The sequence below is a fragment of the Lissotriton helveticus genome, chromosome 10 (assembly GCF_964261635.1).
Source record: "Lissotriton helveticus chromosome 10, aLisHel1.1, whole genome shotgun sequence".
Taxonomy (NCBI): domain Eukaryota; kingdom Metazoa; phylum Chordata; class Amphibia; order Caudata; family Salamandridae; genus Lissotriton; species Lissotriton helveticus.
In genome coordinates, this window is record NC_136071.1 from 1003345087 (window position 1) to 1003364512 (window position 19426).

At 43.7% G+C, this 19426-nt stretch overlaps 1 protein-coding gene across 1 annotated transcript in view; it reads right to left on the reverse strand.

Annotated features, from left to right (window-relative positions):
- Positions 1-19426, reverse strand: part of HDAC9 (histone deacetylase 9) — a 2824806-nt gene that overhangs the window by 2133807 nt on the left and 671573 nt on the right. Inside the window, exon 12 of the mRNA XM_078663676.1 lies at positions 1621-1632. Coding sequence (XP_078519802.1) covers positions 1621-1632 — 12 coding nt within the window. The remainder of the gene's footprint in view (positions 1-1620; positions 1633-19426) is intronic.

The following is a 19426-nucleotide window of genomic DNA, read 5'->3' on the forward strand; positions in this document are numbered from 1 at the left end:
CAAAACTCCTTTATACTCATCCAAAAGCCTCCTCCTACTGCTAAGACCTAAAAAAAAAAATCATTCACTCTTTCATCCCCCCACTATCCTTTTGAATCAAAATTAACAGACTAATATGTTCACTTCTCAAATTCCATATTCAACTATACTAATTCACCACTAATCCTTTATGGGTTCCGGAGTGGCGTGCTTCAACACCCCATCAGGGGTAACAAGTGCTTAACTGACTAATATCCACCACTGAGATTACTTTCATATTTTACCATACTAATTCACCACTAATCCTTTATGGGCATCCGGAGTAGCGTGCTTCAACACCCCATCAGGGGTAACAAGCGCTATATAAATACAAACCTTTTTTCCTCCTCTATCGTTCTGCTATCATTCCAAATCCAAATAACTGACTAACCTATCCACCACCTATAATGTACTTGCATGTTTCACTATACTAATTCAACACTAATCTCTATGGGTTCCGGAGTAGAGTGCCACTCGACGAAAAAGCGTTTTGACGCCTCGTCAGGGGTAGTAAGCGCTGTCATTGTAGCTGTGTACCGGTGAGACCGATCCTTGTTTTCAGTGCTCCCTGAGCTTTTGCTTTTCTTGTTACCTGAGCTTTAGTTATACCTTGTTCCTGACCTTCTGCTGTTTACCTTCTTCTGGATTAGCACTGCCTGCAGTGCTACCTTGACCCCTGAGCCTTAGTATTCCTTGCTCCTGAACTGCAGCAGTTTGCCTTCTCCTGAATTATCACTGCTTGCAATGCTACCTTGTTTCCTGAGTTCCTGAGCTATATCTATTCCTTGTACCTGAATTAGCACTGCCTGTTGTGCTATAGTTATTCTTAGTTATTCTTTGCTCCTGTTCCTGGGCTTCAGCTATTGCTTGTTCCTGATTTGCATTGCTTGCAGTACTCACTTGACTCCTTGTTTCCTGAGCTGTAGCTAATTCCCTGTTCCTGAACTAGCACTGCCTGCAGTGCTACTTTGACTCCTAAAGCTTTAGTGATTCCCTATTCCTGTACTAGCACTGCCTGCAGTGCTACCTTGACTCCTTAGCTATAGTAATTCCCTGTTCCTGAACCAGCACTGCCAGCAGTGCTACCTAGACTCCTGCACTTTAGCTCAATTCTTGTTCCTGCCCCAGCACTGCCTTCTATGCTACTTTGTTTTTCTTGAATCCTTAACCTGCACTATTCTAGTATACGCTTGTAGCCTCTCCTTCTGTACATCCCTTTCCAGTTCCTGCCTTTCTTCCCATTTCCTTGGTTCCAGTTCTAGTTTGCTGTCTTTCTAAGTGTGCCCTGTAATTTCCTTCCTTTCCTGTTAAGTACTCCTCCTTGCCAGCTCCTTGTCTATTGTGCTTGTCTTTAGTTCTACCCCCTTGCTGTTACTGCCTTGCATGTTCCTGTTTGATTGCCAGGATCCGTGGGCACAGCTGACTACCTAGGTGGTGTTTTTTGTTCACTGTGAGTATTGTCTTTGAGTTATATTTATAACATCACTATAGGTTTAAGCTCCACAGACCCTGCCTTTGCATGCATATCCTACATGTGGGTATTTGCAGTCAGTATCTGTAACAGCAACTGTGGGTAAGAAACTTACTGAGCTTCAGTCTTACCGCGAGGAACTCCTGAGTGCTTTACCCCACACACCCCTTTATTGTTAATGTTGTTTCATATATATATCTTGCACATTCGTCCTGGGTGTAGTTATTCTGAATGCTAAATTGACTTGTGAGTGCCTTTCCTTTCTGAGACTTAGCCATCTTGTTCCTTCGGTCAGGCTTTCCCTTTGGATCTCTTTTCTCCTCTGACTTCTTGTATGATCCTGGACAGTGATGTACTCCTCTTTCGGTGTACATTTTTCTAACCAGTTCCCAGTCCTTGCCCAAGTCCCTGACTGTGTTCACCAAATAGTCCCGGACAGTCCCGGACACCTCGAGGTTGCTCATGTGCCAGCCAATGTTATCCTATGGACTGTCTATCACTTATAGAAGCCTTTACTGGGGAAAGCCACTATAGGACATATAAGCTTGCACTAACATTTCCACACCTTTAATATAATTCAACCTGCCTTCTAGACTTAAGGGGCCTTCCTTAGGTGTGACTGGCATATATTAAAAATAGTGCATTTACTTTGTTACACACAGTGAGGCAAAGTCAAGTTCGAGCAAGTTGTACTGCTCTTGCAGTCTGTCATGGCAGGCCTGCTGTCAATAGTTTACTTAGGCCATGCAGGGCGGCCCAAACAGTGCTATAGTCCCCGGTGACCCCCTTTAACACCAATGTCCTGCAATTAACGCCCGCTCCCCCACCATGCACAATAATTTTATTGCAAATGTTACAGTGATATGATCATTGATGTCATAGAAGATGTCATATGTGGGATAATTAGCAGTGCATGGCGAGGGCGTGAGTTATAGTTTCCTGAGATAAGTATAACTATTACTGCTGAATTTTGATGGCTACGTGCATTTAAAATCTGAATCTAACTATAACATCCTTGTAACCTTTGTTTTTTTCAGAAAAATTATAAATAAGTATAGAAATATGAAAATATTGAAACTTCAAAGTGTTTCTTACCATCAGGATTGCTGTAAGAGAGTAGCTGTCCTCCTTGATTTATTTGCTATTTTCTTCTGGTTGATCTTAAGAATGAGGCAGCACAAGAGAATTGCTTCTTGAAGATTTGAGGGGACTGTTTTAACACAAATGCTTTCATCCCTTATTGAGGGCTTTGTAAAAGGTTGTTGTCCTTACTGTTGGAACCTATTCAGTACTAATCAAAATCCTTTAGACAGCAGCAGCGAATTTGGGCATAAGGCACCATACATCATTTTGTCTTCACCTACCCTTGATATGGGCACTATTGGAGGTCAGGGGTGGTTAAATTGTGCTGCTTTTTGCAGGTGCTGTGAATCTATCTCAAAATTGGGAGCAGGAATAATTGTCTCATCGTCAGATTTTAACCCTGAGCAAGAGAGAAAAAGGAAGAAAGGGGGAAAGGAGAAACTAAAAGGTAAGAAAACATTGGTAGATGGTGAATGCTGGGATGAAAAAGACCTTGAAAGAGTGAGGTAAAGAGACACAAAGTGTAGAATCATCGAAGATGCATGAGGTAGGATCAAGTCTAGTCCGTATTAGTATGTCACAACTCTGATATTGATATTTGAAAGTGCTGGTGACTAGATACAAAGAGGGCCACTGGAATTATGCGATTGTGCAGCTGCACGATTTTCGCATAATTATAGATTTGCCGCATTTGCCACACAATCAATTGTATGCTGCATAATCTGCTGAATTTAGCAAAAAAATGTTTAGTTTTTTGCTCAAATGGTTCAAACGTTACTAAAACTGCAGTGGTGCATATTACTGTGAAATGGAAGACCTTTTGCAAAGGTTGACTGCTGTTGCTTATTGCTATATTTGGGTATTAAACTAGCACTAATGAGGTGTACTCAATACCCAGACTGTGTACAAAATAATGAAATAGTATTATAAACCAATGTGCCACGTAATTTGCTCAAACCTGCTGCATAATTTGGCCCTCTCCTGCTGCATAATTCCAGTAGCCCTGCATATAAGAGCAATGTTGAGCTGCAACATTCACTTTTAGGCATGGTATAACATCAGATATATTATTGTCTGCAACTGCTTTCAGAACAGACAGCAGTCCTCTTTTCATTACATTTTCCCAGTAATGGTCAAGCCATTGTGGTTGTACTGCTTTTGCCAGGTGTTTCATTCTTGAAAAGTCTGGTCATGATTTGCCCTTCTCTTATTGTGAGACGGATATCTAGGTACTCTAAGCTGGTGTTGCTGGTCTTGTTACTGACGTTTAGATTGAGGTTGTTTACTTGTAGGATGTAGACAAATTCCATGGCTAGTCTTTCATCACGAGCCTATATGACTAACAGGTTGTTAATGTATCTTATACACATAACAATGTGGGAAGTGTATTCCTCGTGCTCCTCCGTCCAGACCACCTTCTTCTCCCACCAGCCCAGGAATACGTTTGTAAAGCAGGAGACAAAGCAGGTGCCCATTGCAGTACCGGACACCAGGCAGTACCAGATGCCATCAAAGAAACAGATATTTTGATTCAAGCAAAAGGACATCATTTTAATGAGCATTAGGGTGTGGTTAAGCAGCTTCATTGAGCAGCCCCTCAAAAATGAGACGTATGCATAAATCTCTTGCATGCAGGTGTATAGGGAGTAAATATCAAGCATCATCATTAGATATATGCTCTCTTTGTGAAATCTGTGGATCTTGGTGGGGATGTTTGTGGTGTCCCTGCAGTAGGATGGTTTTGCTGACACATGTGGGGCTAGGAAGTGATTGAGGTACATGACTGTAGTTTTGGGCAAGCCCCCATTGACTGAGACTATATGTCTTCCTGGGGTTGTGTGGGGTGCCTGTGTACTTTGTGTAAGAAGTATATTGTGAGTGTTCTTGGATAGTCAAACTTTAAGAAACTAAACTCAACATTGTCAATGATACCCACATCCAATCACATTTTCAATAGGTTAAAATACTCAACAATAGATCTTTTGTTTACAGACTGGTTGATTGTCACATAGCACTTCTTATCACCCATCTGTCTGTGCGCCTCCCCCACAATATTGTTCAATGTCTAAAATGACAATCTTCCCCCTCTTTGTCAGATGGTGTGATCACAATGATTTTGTCACCTGCCAATGTAGTTATTGCCTTCTGTTGGTCTATGGTCAATTTGTGTTCTTCCGAATACCTTACATCTCTTAATTTTCTTAGTTCCATGGTCTAGTTTCCTGGAAAGAATCAATGGTATCATGAGGTGTGTTGGGATTGGTTCGGCTTTTGGGTTTAAAACCACTTACAGATGTGGTGTCAGTTACAAAGCCCATCTCCAGGAGAATGTCCCGATAGCCTTGTCATTGTCCCCACCATTTTCTAAGTTCTCTCATAACTCATGCTCATGTGCAAGGGAACCCTGTGAGTGTCTCGTAGCTTGGTGGTAACTGCATCCCCTGTTGGTGTCCATTCCATATATAGATGCCAACTGAGTAATGTCGTCAATGCAGAAATTGTCTGCTCCTGTATCTGTATGAATGACACATTCCCTTGTCAGGCAATTTATGCATTTTGTTTAACTTCATAAGTTTTAGTTTGCGACAAAACAGGAAAAGATCAATTCTGCATTGTGTGTAGTTAAAATTAGCTGTGGGGCAGAATATGAGACCCAATTCCAACACATTTCTCTCTATATCAGTGATGTCATCAATTATGTCATAGAACATGTTATGAGTGATGTCATATGTGAAGTCATAAGCAGTGCATGGTGCATCACAAGTTATAGTTAGTGCTGCAAACTACACCTGCTGAATTTCTGTGTTTTTATTCTTAGTTTAAAACATTAAAATTGTCACTGAGATATGTACCTAACTATAATGTTACTTTAACCTTTTTTTCCATTAATATCTAGTTTTTTTTAAAGTAAATTGATTATTTTTGTGGCTGCATGTATGGTAGAATGACCTTATAATATATGTTGCGTTCAGGTATTATTTTAGTAAAAGAATGCTTCTTTTTTATTGTAACAAAACCGTAAATTGTTAACAGTTTGCAAAATCTTAAAATGCGTGTGAGTATTAATCAGATAAACATTAAATGGAGATTGTTTATTTGCTCAGTTATTGTAACTCTTATATGAAGATATGTCACCATCAATTTTTTTTTAGGTGTTATTACTCTCGCGAAAGGATTGCGGGATCATATCAGGCCCCCATAGCAACCTTCACCTACAGTTGCTTGTAAATGACTCTCGCGGAAGCACACAAATGCCTGCCTCCACCCGTATATTTCTCTGAGTCTTGTGAGAGTGTCACAGTCTCGCATGGTTGCGAAGTTTTGGGAGGAACGAATTTCACACTTTCTTTCATTACAGCACTAATACCTTATAGATCCCAATACGAGCATATAGTAAGAAAGTGGACTCTCTACTCACAGCTTTCCAGGCTATAACTGAAGTGTTTGTATGGTGTAAGGAGAGACTGGCCTCTATGCTGCCACTTCTTTTCATGGTGACCAGTATACATAGTAGTGTGTAGGAGAGACTGGTCTGTTTCCTGACACTTCTCTCCCAGATGTTGGATTACCGTAGTAGGGTGTGTAAAAGGACAGGCTTCTCCGCTGAGACCCTTCTCTAAAATGATGGGTATGGATAGTAAGGTGTGGGGAGGGATAGGGTTCTCCTTTCAGACCTCTCTTTCAAATGACGGGTGTGCGTAGTAGGGTGTATGGAGGGACTGGGCTCTCTGCTGAGTCGTCATTATGTAATGATAAGTGTGCGAGGTAGAGTGTGGGGAGATACTGGGCTCTCCTTTCAGAACTCTTTCAGATGATAGGTGCACATAGTAGGGTGTGAGGAGGTACTGGGCTCTCCTTTCAGACCCCTCTCTCAGATGGCGGGTGTGTGTAATAGGATTGTCCTCTTTGCCAAGACCTCTCTCTGTAACAATGGGAGTGCATAGTAGGTGTGGGAATGGACTGACCTCTTCTTTCACATATTTCTCTCAGGTGTTGGGTGTGCATAGTAGGGTGTGGGGAGGGACTGCCCCATCCTTTCATACCTCTCTCTCTCGGAAGACTGGTGTGCGTAGTATGGTGTGCGGAGGGAGTGCCCTCTACTTTTTTTACCTCTCTCTCAGATAAAAGGTTTGCGTAGTAGGATGTGTGAAGAAACTGGCCTCTCCTTTCAGACATCTCTCTCAGATGATGGGTGAGCACAGTAGGGTGAGAGGAGGGAGTGCCCTCTCCTATCTGACCTGTGTCTTAGCTGATGTGTGTGTTTAGTAGGGTTTGTGAAGGGACTGGCCTCTCTGGTGAGACCTCTGTCTGTAATGATGGGTGTGATTTGTAGGTTGTGGAGAGGTACTGGACTCTCCTTTCAGACCTCTCTCTCAGATGACAGGTGTGCTTAGTGCGGGAAGGAATTGCCTTCTTTCGGATATCTATTTTAGATCATGTGTGTGCATAGTGGGTGTTTGAATATGCCTTAACTCTAAGTATGGGCGGATTTTGCGGATCCACGATTCACGAATTTGCGGATTCACGGATCGTGGATCCGCAAAATCCGCGGATTATGCGGATCGGCGGATTTGGGGGAGGGGCTTCCTCGAGTGTGTGGGCGGGGCCAAACGGACGGGGCTTCCATGCGAGCGCACATGCCGCTTGTGTGTATAAAAGGTCAGAGACCGATCAGAGCAGCAGAGTAAGAGACAGAAGCCCCTGGTATATTTGGGAAGAAGGCACATCTGCCCAGCCTCCCAACGCTCACGATTGTTTTTAGGGCTGATGAATGAGTCACTGCATTTGCGCTTCAACTAGTTCCAGCGACCAAGTGTGTGTTACTATGCAATCGCGCCGAAGTGCGCAGGGGTCCCTTGAGTGAAATGTCCATCATAGTGGGTAAATGGCGGGAAGACGGTGCATGCCGCTTGTGTGTATAAAAGGTCAGAGACCGATCAGAGCAGCAGATTAAGAGACAGAAGCCCCTGGTCACAGGAACAGCACGGGGATTCCGCTCGTCAAAGTCAAAGATGCAAACGCCTCTGGCGAGCATCACAGCGGATTTTCGATGGTATATTTGGGAAGAAGGCACACCTGCCCAGCCCCCACAACGCTCACGATTGCAGTGTTTCCTGCTGAGGTTTATTTTTTGTGCCAGGACCGTCGTGCCCGAATGAACCCTGCCCTTCATATTTATTCAAGAAGACACCACCGTTTGAATAATTTACGATGGCGCCGGCAAGCTGCCAGCGCCATCCTGCAAAAGTTACTTAATTAGCTTCAACAGGAAGCTCCAACTGATAAAATAAAGCAGGCGCTCGAGCCTCTGCTTTATCTTATCTGTTAGAGCTTCCTGTCGAAGCTAATTAAGTAACCATTTGAGGATGGCGCTGGCAGCTTGCCGGCGCCATCGTAAATGATGTAGGCTTGAACTTTTGACCGCAAAATCCGCTCCGATCGCGGATTGCGGATTCTCGGTAAATTCGCGAGAGTTCGCGGATCGCGGATTTACCGAAAATCCGTAAAATCCACGATCGGAGCGGATTTTGCGCTCATGCTTACTTAACTCTACTCACATCAAATCTCAATCCAATGAGCATAAATAGCAGAGTCTGATAAACACCATCTCCAGTGAGACTCCTTCATACACAAGTGTGCCTAGCAGAGTGTATTTAAACATCACATACCCCTTCTTACTCTTACTTTGCACGATCCCACAAGTCTTGTGAGATCTTAAAATAAAAGAAATGATTTAACCATCCAATCATCACAGTACTTATCTCTTACACAGTTCCTCTCAAAAACAATTACCACAATATGCATTCCTACTAATAGAGTGCATTGAGAACTCATCAATTCCTTTTTACTATTCACAATACCACAAGAGTCCCACAAGATCGTAAAAATTAGTTACAAAAAAATATACATTTATGATCATCACAGTAGTTATCCCTTAGACACCTCCGCTCTAAATATAGGGGGACAGCATGCCTTCCTTCTGCCCCCTTATATAGCTTTTTTCATTCATTTCCACAACCCCTCAAATTTTTCAATATAAACAGTAATGGTGGCCATTTTATTTCTAACAGTCCAAGAATCTGCCAATCAGAGTGCTTGCTCTCGTGGGACTTATTGGAGCCTCTGGCTCCCACGTGAGTGTGAAGGTTCAGGGAAAAAAACGGGCCTCTCGACAAATCACAGGGCAATGTCCTTGATTTTGGCTCTCATGTGAAGCTTGCGGGCCTCCCGCGAGCCCTAATGCTAAAATATGCAATTATTTTTTACCCTTAAAATTTTAAAGAGCGAGAGAATTCACTGAAAAAAACAAAAGTTACAGGTACAATATGGTTAGGAAATAGAATTTAAAAAACCTTAGAAATTCACTAAAAGACAATAGTCACAGGGATGTTATAGTTAGGTTCAGAATTAACACACACTAAATCATAGAATTCAGCTGATATAGTTAGATTTATCTCAAGTAACTATAAGTCATGCCCTAAGGTAACTTTAGTCCGTGTCCCTCATGCCCAATTTTCTCATCAATAAGGTTGCACTGATTTTTATCAATGTGGCCATAGAAGATGTTATGAGTGATGTTAAATGTGGGGTAATTAGCAGTGCATGGAAAAGGCGCAAGTTATAGTTACCTTAGAGCCATGTAGCGAAAGCCACGCTGCATTCTGGAGGAGGGGTTGACCACAGGGCCTGGCTTGCGATGGCAGTGTGCAGCAGGAGGTTAGATGCAAGGCCTGGACTGGCCAGGCCCTACGGCCAACCCCACATATGTAGGCAATCCATGCTGCATATGGACTTTGGCTGGGCAAGGCAGGAGTTTGGCCGCAGGGCCTGGTTCGGCCCCCATTAAAAAAATGTAGCAAGGCCTGGGGGTAGGGATCCCCAGGGGTGAAATTGGCCTGGGGAAGGGAGCTGTGTAGCCATCCAACCAGGTTCACTGCGTTTGTGGGGTTTGCCACTGGGCCTGGCCATAGGCCACTTACTGTTGCCAACTGCCTGCAACCACCTCATGACACGAAGGGCCGAAGGCCGTGCACAGCAGTAGGTTAGACAAAGCACCTGGACAATGGCCAACCACACAAATGCAGTGAACCTGGGTGGATGGCTCACAGCCCCCTTCCCCAGGCCAATTTCACTCCTGGGGATCCCGACCCTCAGGCCTTGCCACATTTTTTTAATGGGGGTAGATAGCTTCATTCCCCAGGCTGTATTTTGGCTCCAGGGACCCCATCTCCTGGGGACCGGCCGTATTGTAAGTGGGGGGTACGCAGACCCCCTACTACCCTTCCAAGGCGTTTTCTGGCCATGAGGACACCATCTCACGGGTCCTGGACATATTTTTAAGTGGGAGGGGGCACGTAGCCCTCCTCCCTGGGCCAACATTTGCCCTGGGAACCCCATTCCCCGTTGCCTACACTTTTAATTATAGGGAAGGGGGGCCACAACCTCCTTCTAAGCCTGCCTTTGGCCCTGGGGACCCCATCTCTTGTGCACAGCCATTGTCTAAAGCGGGAGGAGGACACATAGCCCCCTTTCCCTGGCCAATATTGGTCCTGGGGGCCCGATCCCCTGCGGTCCGGCTTGTAAATGGTGGCTTCCCTGTAGCCCGCCCAGGGCATCCACTGTGTCATTTTTGGGGGCTGTGGGGGAGCCTCAATGCCCCACTACCACAGCTGGTTTCCTGCCACCAGCGAAAACCGACATTGCCCCGCCCACAGGTAGCAGCTAAAAATGCTCCTCCTTGTGGACGAGAGCAGTTTTTTCAGCTGTTTTCCTGCCCACATTACACCGGGCAGGGAACAACATGAAAAGTCTGCCCCCAGTGGGTGGAAGTATTTTTCATGCTCTGCCCTCTGGGAGCAGACTTACTGTTTGCTCTTGCATGGCGGGAGCTTTGAAATTGCTCCTGGAATGCAAGAGCAAACAATGGTTTCCTGGCAGGCAAGCCCCTATGTCCTGGTGGTGAGATGGGCCTCCAGGGCCTTTAAAGTCTGTGGGCCCCATCCCATTTTCTGCATGGCCCTGGGGGGGTGGCTCTCCCCAGAGATAAAATCGCCCGGAAGGGGGGGCTGTGTGCCCCCTCCCAGTATTTTATAAGGCTGGGCCCAGGGAATGGGGTTCCTGGGGCTGTGCCCCCCCTTCCCCTTAATTGATACAGGCAGGTGTCAGGGGTGAAATTGGCCTGGGGAGGCCAAGTACCCCCTCCCAGTATTTTAAAAGGCTGGGCCCCAGGAATGTGACACTCAGCCTCACTTCCCCTTAATTCTTACAGCAGAGCCCCAGGGGGTGGCAGTCTCCGGGGCCGAAAGCGGCTCAGGGAGGGTGCCATGTGCACCTCCCTCCTACAATACCTCTCAATTTCCCCCCAGGAACTGGCCCACCCTGGGGGGGCTTAAGAAAACACAAGCATGGGGAGATTGTGCTTTTTTTAATCACATTTTTTTTGCCACTGCTTCGTGGATCCAACACGAATTTGCAGCTAACATTTAAGAAAATAAACCTTTTTTCTCCCAGCAGGGTCCCTATGGGACCCCACACCAGGCCTATGGGGTCAGGGTATTCCTACCCTTCCCCCTTTTGTTTTTTCTCTTTATTTTTTATTTGGGCTGAGTCCCAAGTCCCAAGATGGCTGCCAACACTTCCTGGTTGAAGTGTTGGCAGCCAATCACATCTCACTAAGAGATCAGTCGGATCCGGGAAGGATTAATGTCACTAGAGATCTATTTATCTTTTTTCTGTAATAACTCCAAAACTACTGAATGGATTTACACCAAATTGCAAAATAGGATCTTTCTGGACCAAGCGCTAGCTTTCTGGCTAACTTGGTTTAATTCCATTAAGTGGTTCAGTCTTATTCAAAATCCCTATGGGAAATTGCATGGAGAAATGGGTTTTGGGGACTCCTCTTTTTCTCAGGCCCCACCTGATTAATAACCCCTAAACTTTCCAAACAGCAGCTGAAGCGAGTGGCAAACTAGTTTTGAAAATAAAGTGAAGATTCACCAAACGGCGCCAAAGTTACTAGCAAAGCAAACACCACTTTTCCTATTGTATGTCGGTCCTAACTATAAATACCTACTGGCGATATATATATATCAATATATCAACATATCAACATATCAATATATATATATATATATATATATATATATATATATATATATATATATATATATATATATATATATATTTGTCAATCTGAAGCATTTTACTCATGTCAATTACACATCTATAGTGGGAATAAATTAGGCCTGGGTGGAGTTTTACATTGCAGAACTCCGTAAAGTGTTGGACAAACTCTGGAGCATTCCGTGGAGTTCCACCAGCAGCAGAGACTCTTAAGTCACGCTGCTCGCGCTGGTTTTTAGCCCCATGAGTTTTTCCCAGGGTGGAAAATCAGCACGAACTGCGCTACATGTTGTGTCAGAGGGTGCTGTTGCTTTCTTCCACTCGAGTAGAGCTGCAGCTTCCTGAAAACGAGTGGCACATTTCTCAACGCAAGCGGTCATGATCTTCTGCAACCGCCCGCGTTGAGAAATCTCACTGGGAGGAGGTTTAGCGTGCTATTGTTTCTCACAAAAGCTCAAGTAAAAACACTCCACTCCGCGTCACTTTGCTGAGTTTTTCAGAACTACCAAAATTCTGCGTACTCCGCCAACTAGGCAAAATTCTTCACCCATTCATACAAAAAATACTGTCCTCATTTTGAAAATTGGCCCTTTATGCTGCATGTTTTGTGCATTAAATTGGACCTAAATCAGACATTTACTCCCATAAATTTAAATCTGCATGTACAAATAATTTCTGAAAGAATTCCATGATTAGTTCTTCCAAGTGTAATAATCTCAGGCACAAGTATTGAGGCACAGATAAATGTAACAATTGATATTTAAGAATGCGCAAATATTCCATATTCTGTTTTCATCATGGAGAAAATAGTTTCCTTCCTTGGGGGGGGCGCAGAAACGATTACCTGCAGCTGCGTGTGGCCGGGCTTGGCTCCGCTGAGCGCTGTTGGCCGGGCTTGGCTCCGCCATTTCTGTTTTCCTTGCGGTGGGTGCTCCCGGCCGGGCTTGGCTCCGCCGGGGGTCTTGACGGACTACAACCCCCCGTAGCCCCATCGCGGCAAGGACGCCGCCGCCCTCACAACCAGGAAGCGCCGGAAGGCGCATAAAGGAGAACACGCCACCTCGTCCCGCGGGACGCGCGCGGGCGTGCGCCGGGCTAAGCCCGGGCAAAGGCCTGAGGAGACTGGACTGGGCCTGGACCCTTATATTGCTCTTTACGGACCTTTATCGTGCCTGGAGCGTGTAAGACATTTGATTATTTTAATCTTGTTATATGTTGATTGTTATATTAGTGAGTGTCTAGATTGAAGGGTACCTGTTTGGAAGTTTTGAACTTCATCTGTGCTCATTATGTCGAAATCTAAAAATGATAAGGTGTTGGTGGGTCCTGCTACTCTGGATAATTTCCTGGTTAGGAAAGTAAGCCAGATTAATAATGACAGACGTGCATCGCTGGGGAAAGGCAATGTGGTAGGGGAAACATTATTAGATAACTCCCCTATTAGTTTGACACAAGATTGTGCAATTAACACGAGTGATGTCATTTCTACTGACCCTCCGGCGTCCATTTTAGTGAATGTGGAGGTACATTCTGACCCACAGGTGCTGTCAAGCTCTGACACTGGTGTGTTGAACGAGACCTATCCAGAAACCAGGGCCATGAGAACCTGTAGAACACTGTCTCAAAGGGTGAATGGGAAACAAGATAAGTCTAAAAAAAAGGTTGGTAAGGTAATTACCAGTCCTGCAATACCAACCCCTTTTGTATTCACGGGCACTAATAATGATGGTAATGATGGTAATGGAAATGGTGTAAATATAACTCCTGAATTCCTAGCTTCGCTTATAAAAAACTTAGAAGCTTCCTTAACAACAAAAATGGAGGAGCTTATTAAACCATTAACTAATAAGATAGATAACCTAGCCAAGGAAGTGACAAGGCTGGGCGGTCTGTTATCATTACAGAAAAATGTAACATCTATTAGAAATGTACACTCTGGGGGGAAAGACATTGCGGATGTCAATGATACACATAATAAGGCGAGGGGGAATGTTGCTGTTGCGGTGGTCTCAGGGTCTGAAACCTCAATTCGACTGGATACCCCTGTGGCAGCTGCTCCGCCGCAACAGCAACCATCTACAAGGCAACAAAGCAGTAGAGTTCCCAAACCTCCGAGGCACAATCGCTATCTTAATTTACCACCAGATTGTGCCCCGTTTGTGGCAGTACTGACTAATGTGCCCCCTTGCGGCACCCATCCCGCATCTCCTTTTGACGAATCCCAAACCTCTTTGAAAAATAAAACAGTGTCATGGCTCAACAAAAACTGTGGGTTCCTTGTCTCATATTCGGATCAAATTATGACAGTAAGACGTGTAAACTGGGTAGGCCCGTCTAAAAAGACTGGGTCAGGGGACTGTATAGTCGTAAATTTCAAACACCCCCAGCACGTGGCAACTATTCTTTTGAGAGCTTCTGCATTGGTTTATAACACGAATAGTATCTGTGTACGCCCCCTGGGTTACTTCTATGCGCACTTGTGTAAACTTCCATCACAACAGAGTTTAACCAGGCGGGGGCTTGAACCTTACACTCCTGTGCAAGAGTCTCAATTTGTTTATAATGTCACTAATGCTTGCGGGTCAGGGGGGCCCAATGGAATTTATAACAGAAGTCCCAGTGCCGGCTACCATCAATATGGGTCGAACTTAAACATACAGAACAGATATGAAGTGTTATCCGGTCTTGAGCAGTGTGATTGACTGGGGGCACCTGCGGCTCAGGAGACCAGGGCTTCAGGTGAATCTATGAATTCTGTTAACCCGATGGGTAAAGTGTCAGGATATCTTGCTGTTTCTTGGAATATTGCTGCTCTTGCGGCCAAAATGTGTGATGTAAATTGGGTTACCTACATCAAGCAATTTTCTATTATTTGTTTGCAAGAGACCTGGGAGCTGGGCTGTAACCTCTTTTTAGAAGGTTATAAGGCCTTCTTTGTCCCAGCCTTGCCATCATTGCGGGGAAGGCCCAAGGGGGGCCTTGTAATCTTTGTCTCCATATTAATACCATGTGAAGTACAGAGAATTGAAGCACAATACCCAGGGATTATGGGCCTAGTCCTATCTGGAGGTAAAGTCCTTGTGGGCCTGGTGAATTTTTATAATGCTGCTTCTGTTGGTGAGGGTAGGAATCATATTCATGTACTTAATTCTTTTGTCTCTAATTTCATGAAAAACGTGGGCCATAACCTCATGATTATGGGGGATTTTAATTTGCATCCTTGCATAGATCCATTGCACAAGTGCTTATCAGAAATGACCTGTGCTCGTGCGGATTGTCTGCATATGGAGCACACTAATGAGGGGGAAATGTGCAATGACCTATTGAATGACCTCGATCTCTCTTTGGCTATGTCATTAAAGGACCCCTTATATCGTTTTGATACCCCTACCTTTAAGGGGCACGGAAGGGGTACCTTTATAGACCACATTCTTGTCTCAAGGACGATGCAACCTTTTTTAGATTCCTTTTGCATCCTTCCTAGTGAATTCAGTGACCATAACCCTGTAACAATCTGTCTGAACTGTCCTTGGGGAAAAAAAGGCTATAAAAGTACTGATCAAGGCAGACAGTGCACAAAAGATGGGAGGAGGCGGTTAAAATGGTCAATGGTCTCTGCGGATATACTCTATAAGAACATCTCTGAAGGGTGTGCAGAGGACATTAATGTTTGTATTAATGGGGGGGGGGTGAACCTAAACTGGTCCTAGAGGCTTATCAAAATATTTCGGAGAAGGTGTCAGCGCTCTTATCGGTCCCTAATAAAACGCAGGCTAAAGTAGGACCGAGATGGTTTAACAATGACTGCACTGTAGCTGCTCGCAAACTGAGGCTTGCTCTGTCAGCTTCCCCTAGGAATCGGGAGGTTGTAAAACTCTGCAGAAAGGAATATAAGGCCATCACTATCGCCCGTAGGGAGCTACTGAAGAAAGAGGCCTGGGAGGAACTGCTTGACCCCTCTACTTTGAATAGCAGCACGAAATTCTGGGCGCTGGTAAAAAAACCTTTTTTGACCGAGGACCCTGGAGATGGAATTGTCTGCTGTATAGCCAAAGAGGAATGGGAAGGTCATTTTAAAAGTTTGTACTATTCTGAAATTCCTGGATCCATGGCTGTTGCCCTCTATGATAGGGACAGCCCTATTATCTTTGACAAAAGTGAGGTCTTGGCAGCCATAATGGGCCTCACTGTTAATAAAGCACCAGGTCCTGATGGAATACCCCCGGATCTTTACAAATCTGATCCAGTTTTTTGGGCTCCCATTTTGGTTGCTGTATTTAATGTTGCGGCCATGGTGGGTTGTCCGGAAACGTGGGGACTATCAACTATAGTCCCAGTTTTCAAGAAGGGAGATAGGGGAAGTGCGCTTTGTTATCGACCTATATCCCTAATTGATTCAATGGTTAAGATTATGGGGAGAGTTATACTTCAACGCTTAATAACCTGGTCGAATGAAAACAACATCATGTCGATTTCCCAATATGGCTTTTGTGAGGGGCGCTCTACCATAACTCAGTGTCTCAACCTGTTTCTTATTCTGAACAAATATACTGTTGTACAGAAGGGAGTAATTCACCTTGCCTTCATGGATCTGTCCTCAGCCTTTGACTGTGTCAACAGAGGGAGGCTGTGGCAGACCATGAAGGATAAGGGAATAGATGGGGGGATTGTGGAGTTCCTAGCGGATCTGCACAACGACACAAGAGCCAACGTGAGGTTCTCATCTACTGGGGAAACTACGGGTTGTTTTCCTATCAATAAAGGTGTACGTCAGGGGTGCATCATGGCCCCTTTTCTTTTTAATTTTTATATAAATGACCTAGAGGCTGAACTACAAGAGGTAAAATCTGATTGTCCTAGAGCTGGTGCGAGGGGTATTCCTTTGCTTTTATATGCCGACGATGCGGTTTTAATTTCAAGAACAGAATTAGGTCTTCAGGCACTTCTGAATGCTTTTAATAAATTCATGTCTGATAGGGACCTTACGGTCACCAATTCTAAATCCTTTGTAATGCATGTTGGCCGTCAATCTAAATGAAAGTTCAATTTTAAATTGAATGATGTTCTGATACCCATCACCCAGACGTTTTCTTACTTGGGTGTTTTATTTGATACGAAGCTTTGTTGGGCCCCACATTTGGCCAAGAAGAAGGGGGAAATGTCTAGGGTAAATGCCTCCATCTTCAATTTTGCCTCTAAATTGGGGAATAAGCCAAATGTGGCTATGATGAAATTATACAACGCTAAATCCATAGCCACAGCAGTGTACGGAAGTGAGATATGGGGCTACACAAACAGCGAACAACTACAAATAGTTGAAAATAAATTTTTAAAGCGCCTGTTGTGTGTCCCTGGTAACACACCGAATTTAGCTGTTCAAGAAGAACTTGGTTGTCTGCATTTATCCGACATTGTTGGATTGAAACCACTGTTGTGTTGGGTAAAACTATGGCTAAATTATGAAATTCCTTTAACCCACCTGATAGTGGAAGATCTTGTATCACTCGATCATGCAATGTGTGTACCCTGGCTTAAATATTTGAAGTCCCAATTTTTGAAGCTTGGCCGCCTGAACTTGTTTGACAACCCGAGGGATATAGTTAAGGGTGATGTTGTAGCAATTAAGAGAGCTTTTTTTCTGAACTGTAATGCTCTAAGAGATGAAGTTGAGCTCTCGAAACCTAATGTTAGAAAGTATATCATGTTAAGAACTTGTGATTCTATGGAATTGTATCTAACATGCTCCTTCACCTCCCATGAGAAATTTTTGCTGACTCGGTTCAGGTTTAACATCTTTCATCATCTTTTAATTAGACCTAAGTCGGACATTTTTAAAAAACCAGCAGCTCCCTGTGGCTGCGACGGGAAGTCTCCACAGGATATGCTGCATTTTATATTTTTATGCACATTTTATGAATATCCCCGCAGGCGGTATCTGGTTACTCTTTTAAAGAAATTAAATTTTAATCAAATCAGACCCGCCCTTATGTACTTACAGCTCCTGCACTCTGATAGTGTCCTCCAGGTGTTAGAATTTTTAAAACTAACTATGAGACTAAGAAAATGTTTGGATGAGTAACTGTGCATTAACTGTAGCTCAAAGCACTATTGCACTTTTCTCTGTATATGGACTCTACTTTGCACTTTTCTTGTACTGATTTTGTCTATGCACTCTTTTTAAGAAATATTTGCGTTATATGTACCTAAATTGACTTTGTGATTATTGTGATGTTTTTATCATGAATTGTTTAATGTGTGTACTTTTATGGATTGCAATATATCCGAAATAAAGTCAATTTGATTTGATTTGATGATGATTTAGTTTCCTTCAAGGGAAACTACCTTCCCTACGCCCCATCAATTTTGTGGTGTTTTCTTCCTCTTATCACACTGGAGATGAAATTAATTATTTTTTTAATAGGAGTAATTCTTTGACCTTATTTAAAATGTGAGTGCACTTCTCAAACATTTGTAAACACCTCTAACTTCCAAGTTTGTGGGTGTTCTCCTATCTTAGCGGGCATCCCTGTCTCTGCAAGCCCACAATCTACCCCGGTGAGCAGATTTACTCACGTATAGAGTCATACAATACTGGTGTAATTTTATATAAGAGCAAAAGAACTCACTAGTGTAAATTCACATTTAATCATAGCAAAAACAAATTTACAGTAATAAATGGAGGTTTTTGTGTTTAAGTTCAATGTAGGTTCATAAATGCCTTTGCAAGCAGAGTTATTTCCGTGGAGCTCAGATGTATTTGCAAGCAGGGAAGAAACATGGATACATAATTGGACATGTATAGAAATTCACGTTGCCCACAGAATGGAAAAACAAGCTATGAATCATAGGGTTATATAGGTTCTTAAAGTTCACAAAAAGGATAGCGAAAAATCAGCAACATGATATGGTCGTATCCCAGTAACTTAGACACTATGCATGCCAAAGACCAGTGAACATTTATCAGAGACACATCCACTACACACTCAATATTCACGTAGATTAGAAGGTTGCAAGAGATGCCCCTACTTTACTGTGCACCTCATATCTTAGGATTGCAGCCAAGAACCTTAATTAGACCCTAGTGCATGCCAAAGGTTAGTCAACATTGCATCAGCGACGACGTGCTAGACATTCTCAATGGGGTAGGCTGGAACGTCGCAAGATGCACCCCTCTATTACAGAACAGGTTGTGAGAATAACTCACAACCTCTAAACTGCCCTGGTACCCCAGTGTGATTTGGGAAAAAATGACCCCCTTTGAGAACTTTCTGTGGTTGACTCCTTACTGCTTATAAAGTGCCAAGAGGTACAATAATGTATAAATGCTGTTTTTTTCCAAGTATCCAGTAACATGACATTACAGGTGGCTTCCAAATCGGGGCAGAATCGACCATTACAGGTTAATTGACAACTTTTGAGTCTTTGTTGTATCACTGTTCTAACTGTAGCTATTGTAGTCTGCAGACGTCTGCTCTTCTGTACCCCACTACAAGACCCCCTCGCGACATGTACTTTAGCATTGAAAAAGCAAGTGCAACACATGCCGCTTCCCACTTATCTCTGACCATGTGTATCTTGTAAACTTACCTCTGACAAACAATCTCAGCCAAAGAGAAACATGCAATAGGCTTGGCTACCACTCTCAACCGAAATAACCCACATGAAAACATTGATTTAATTTGTGACAATTATGACACTTTCAAGATAGCTACTGAAAGCATGCTCTGA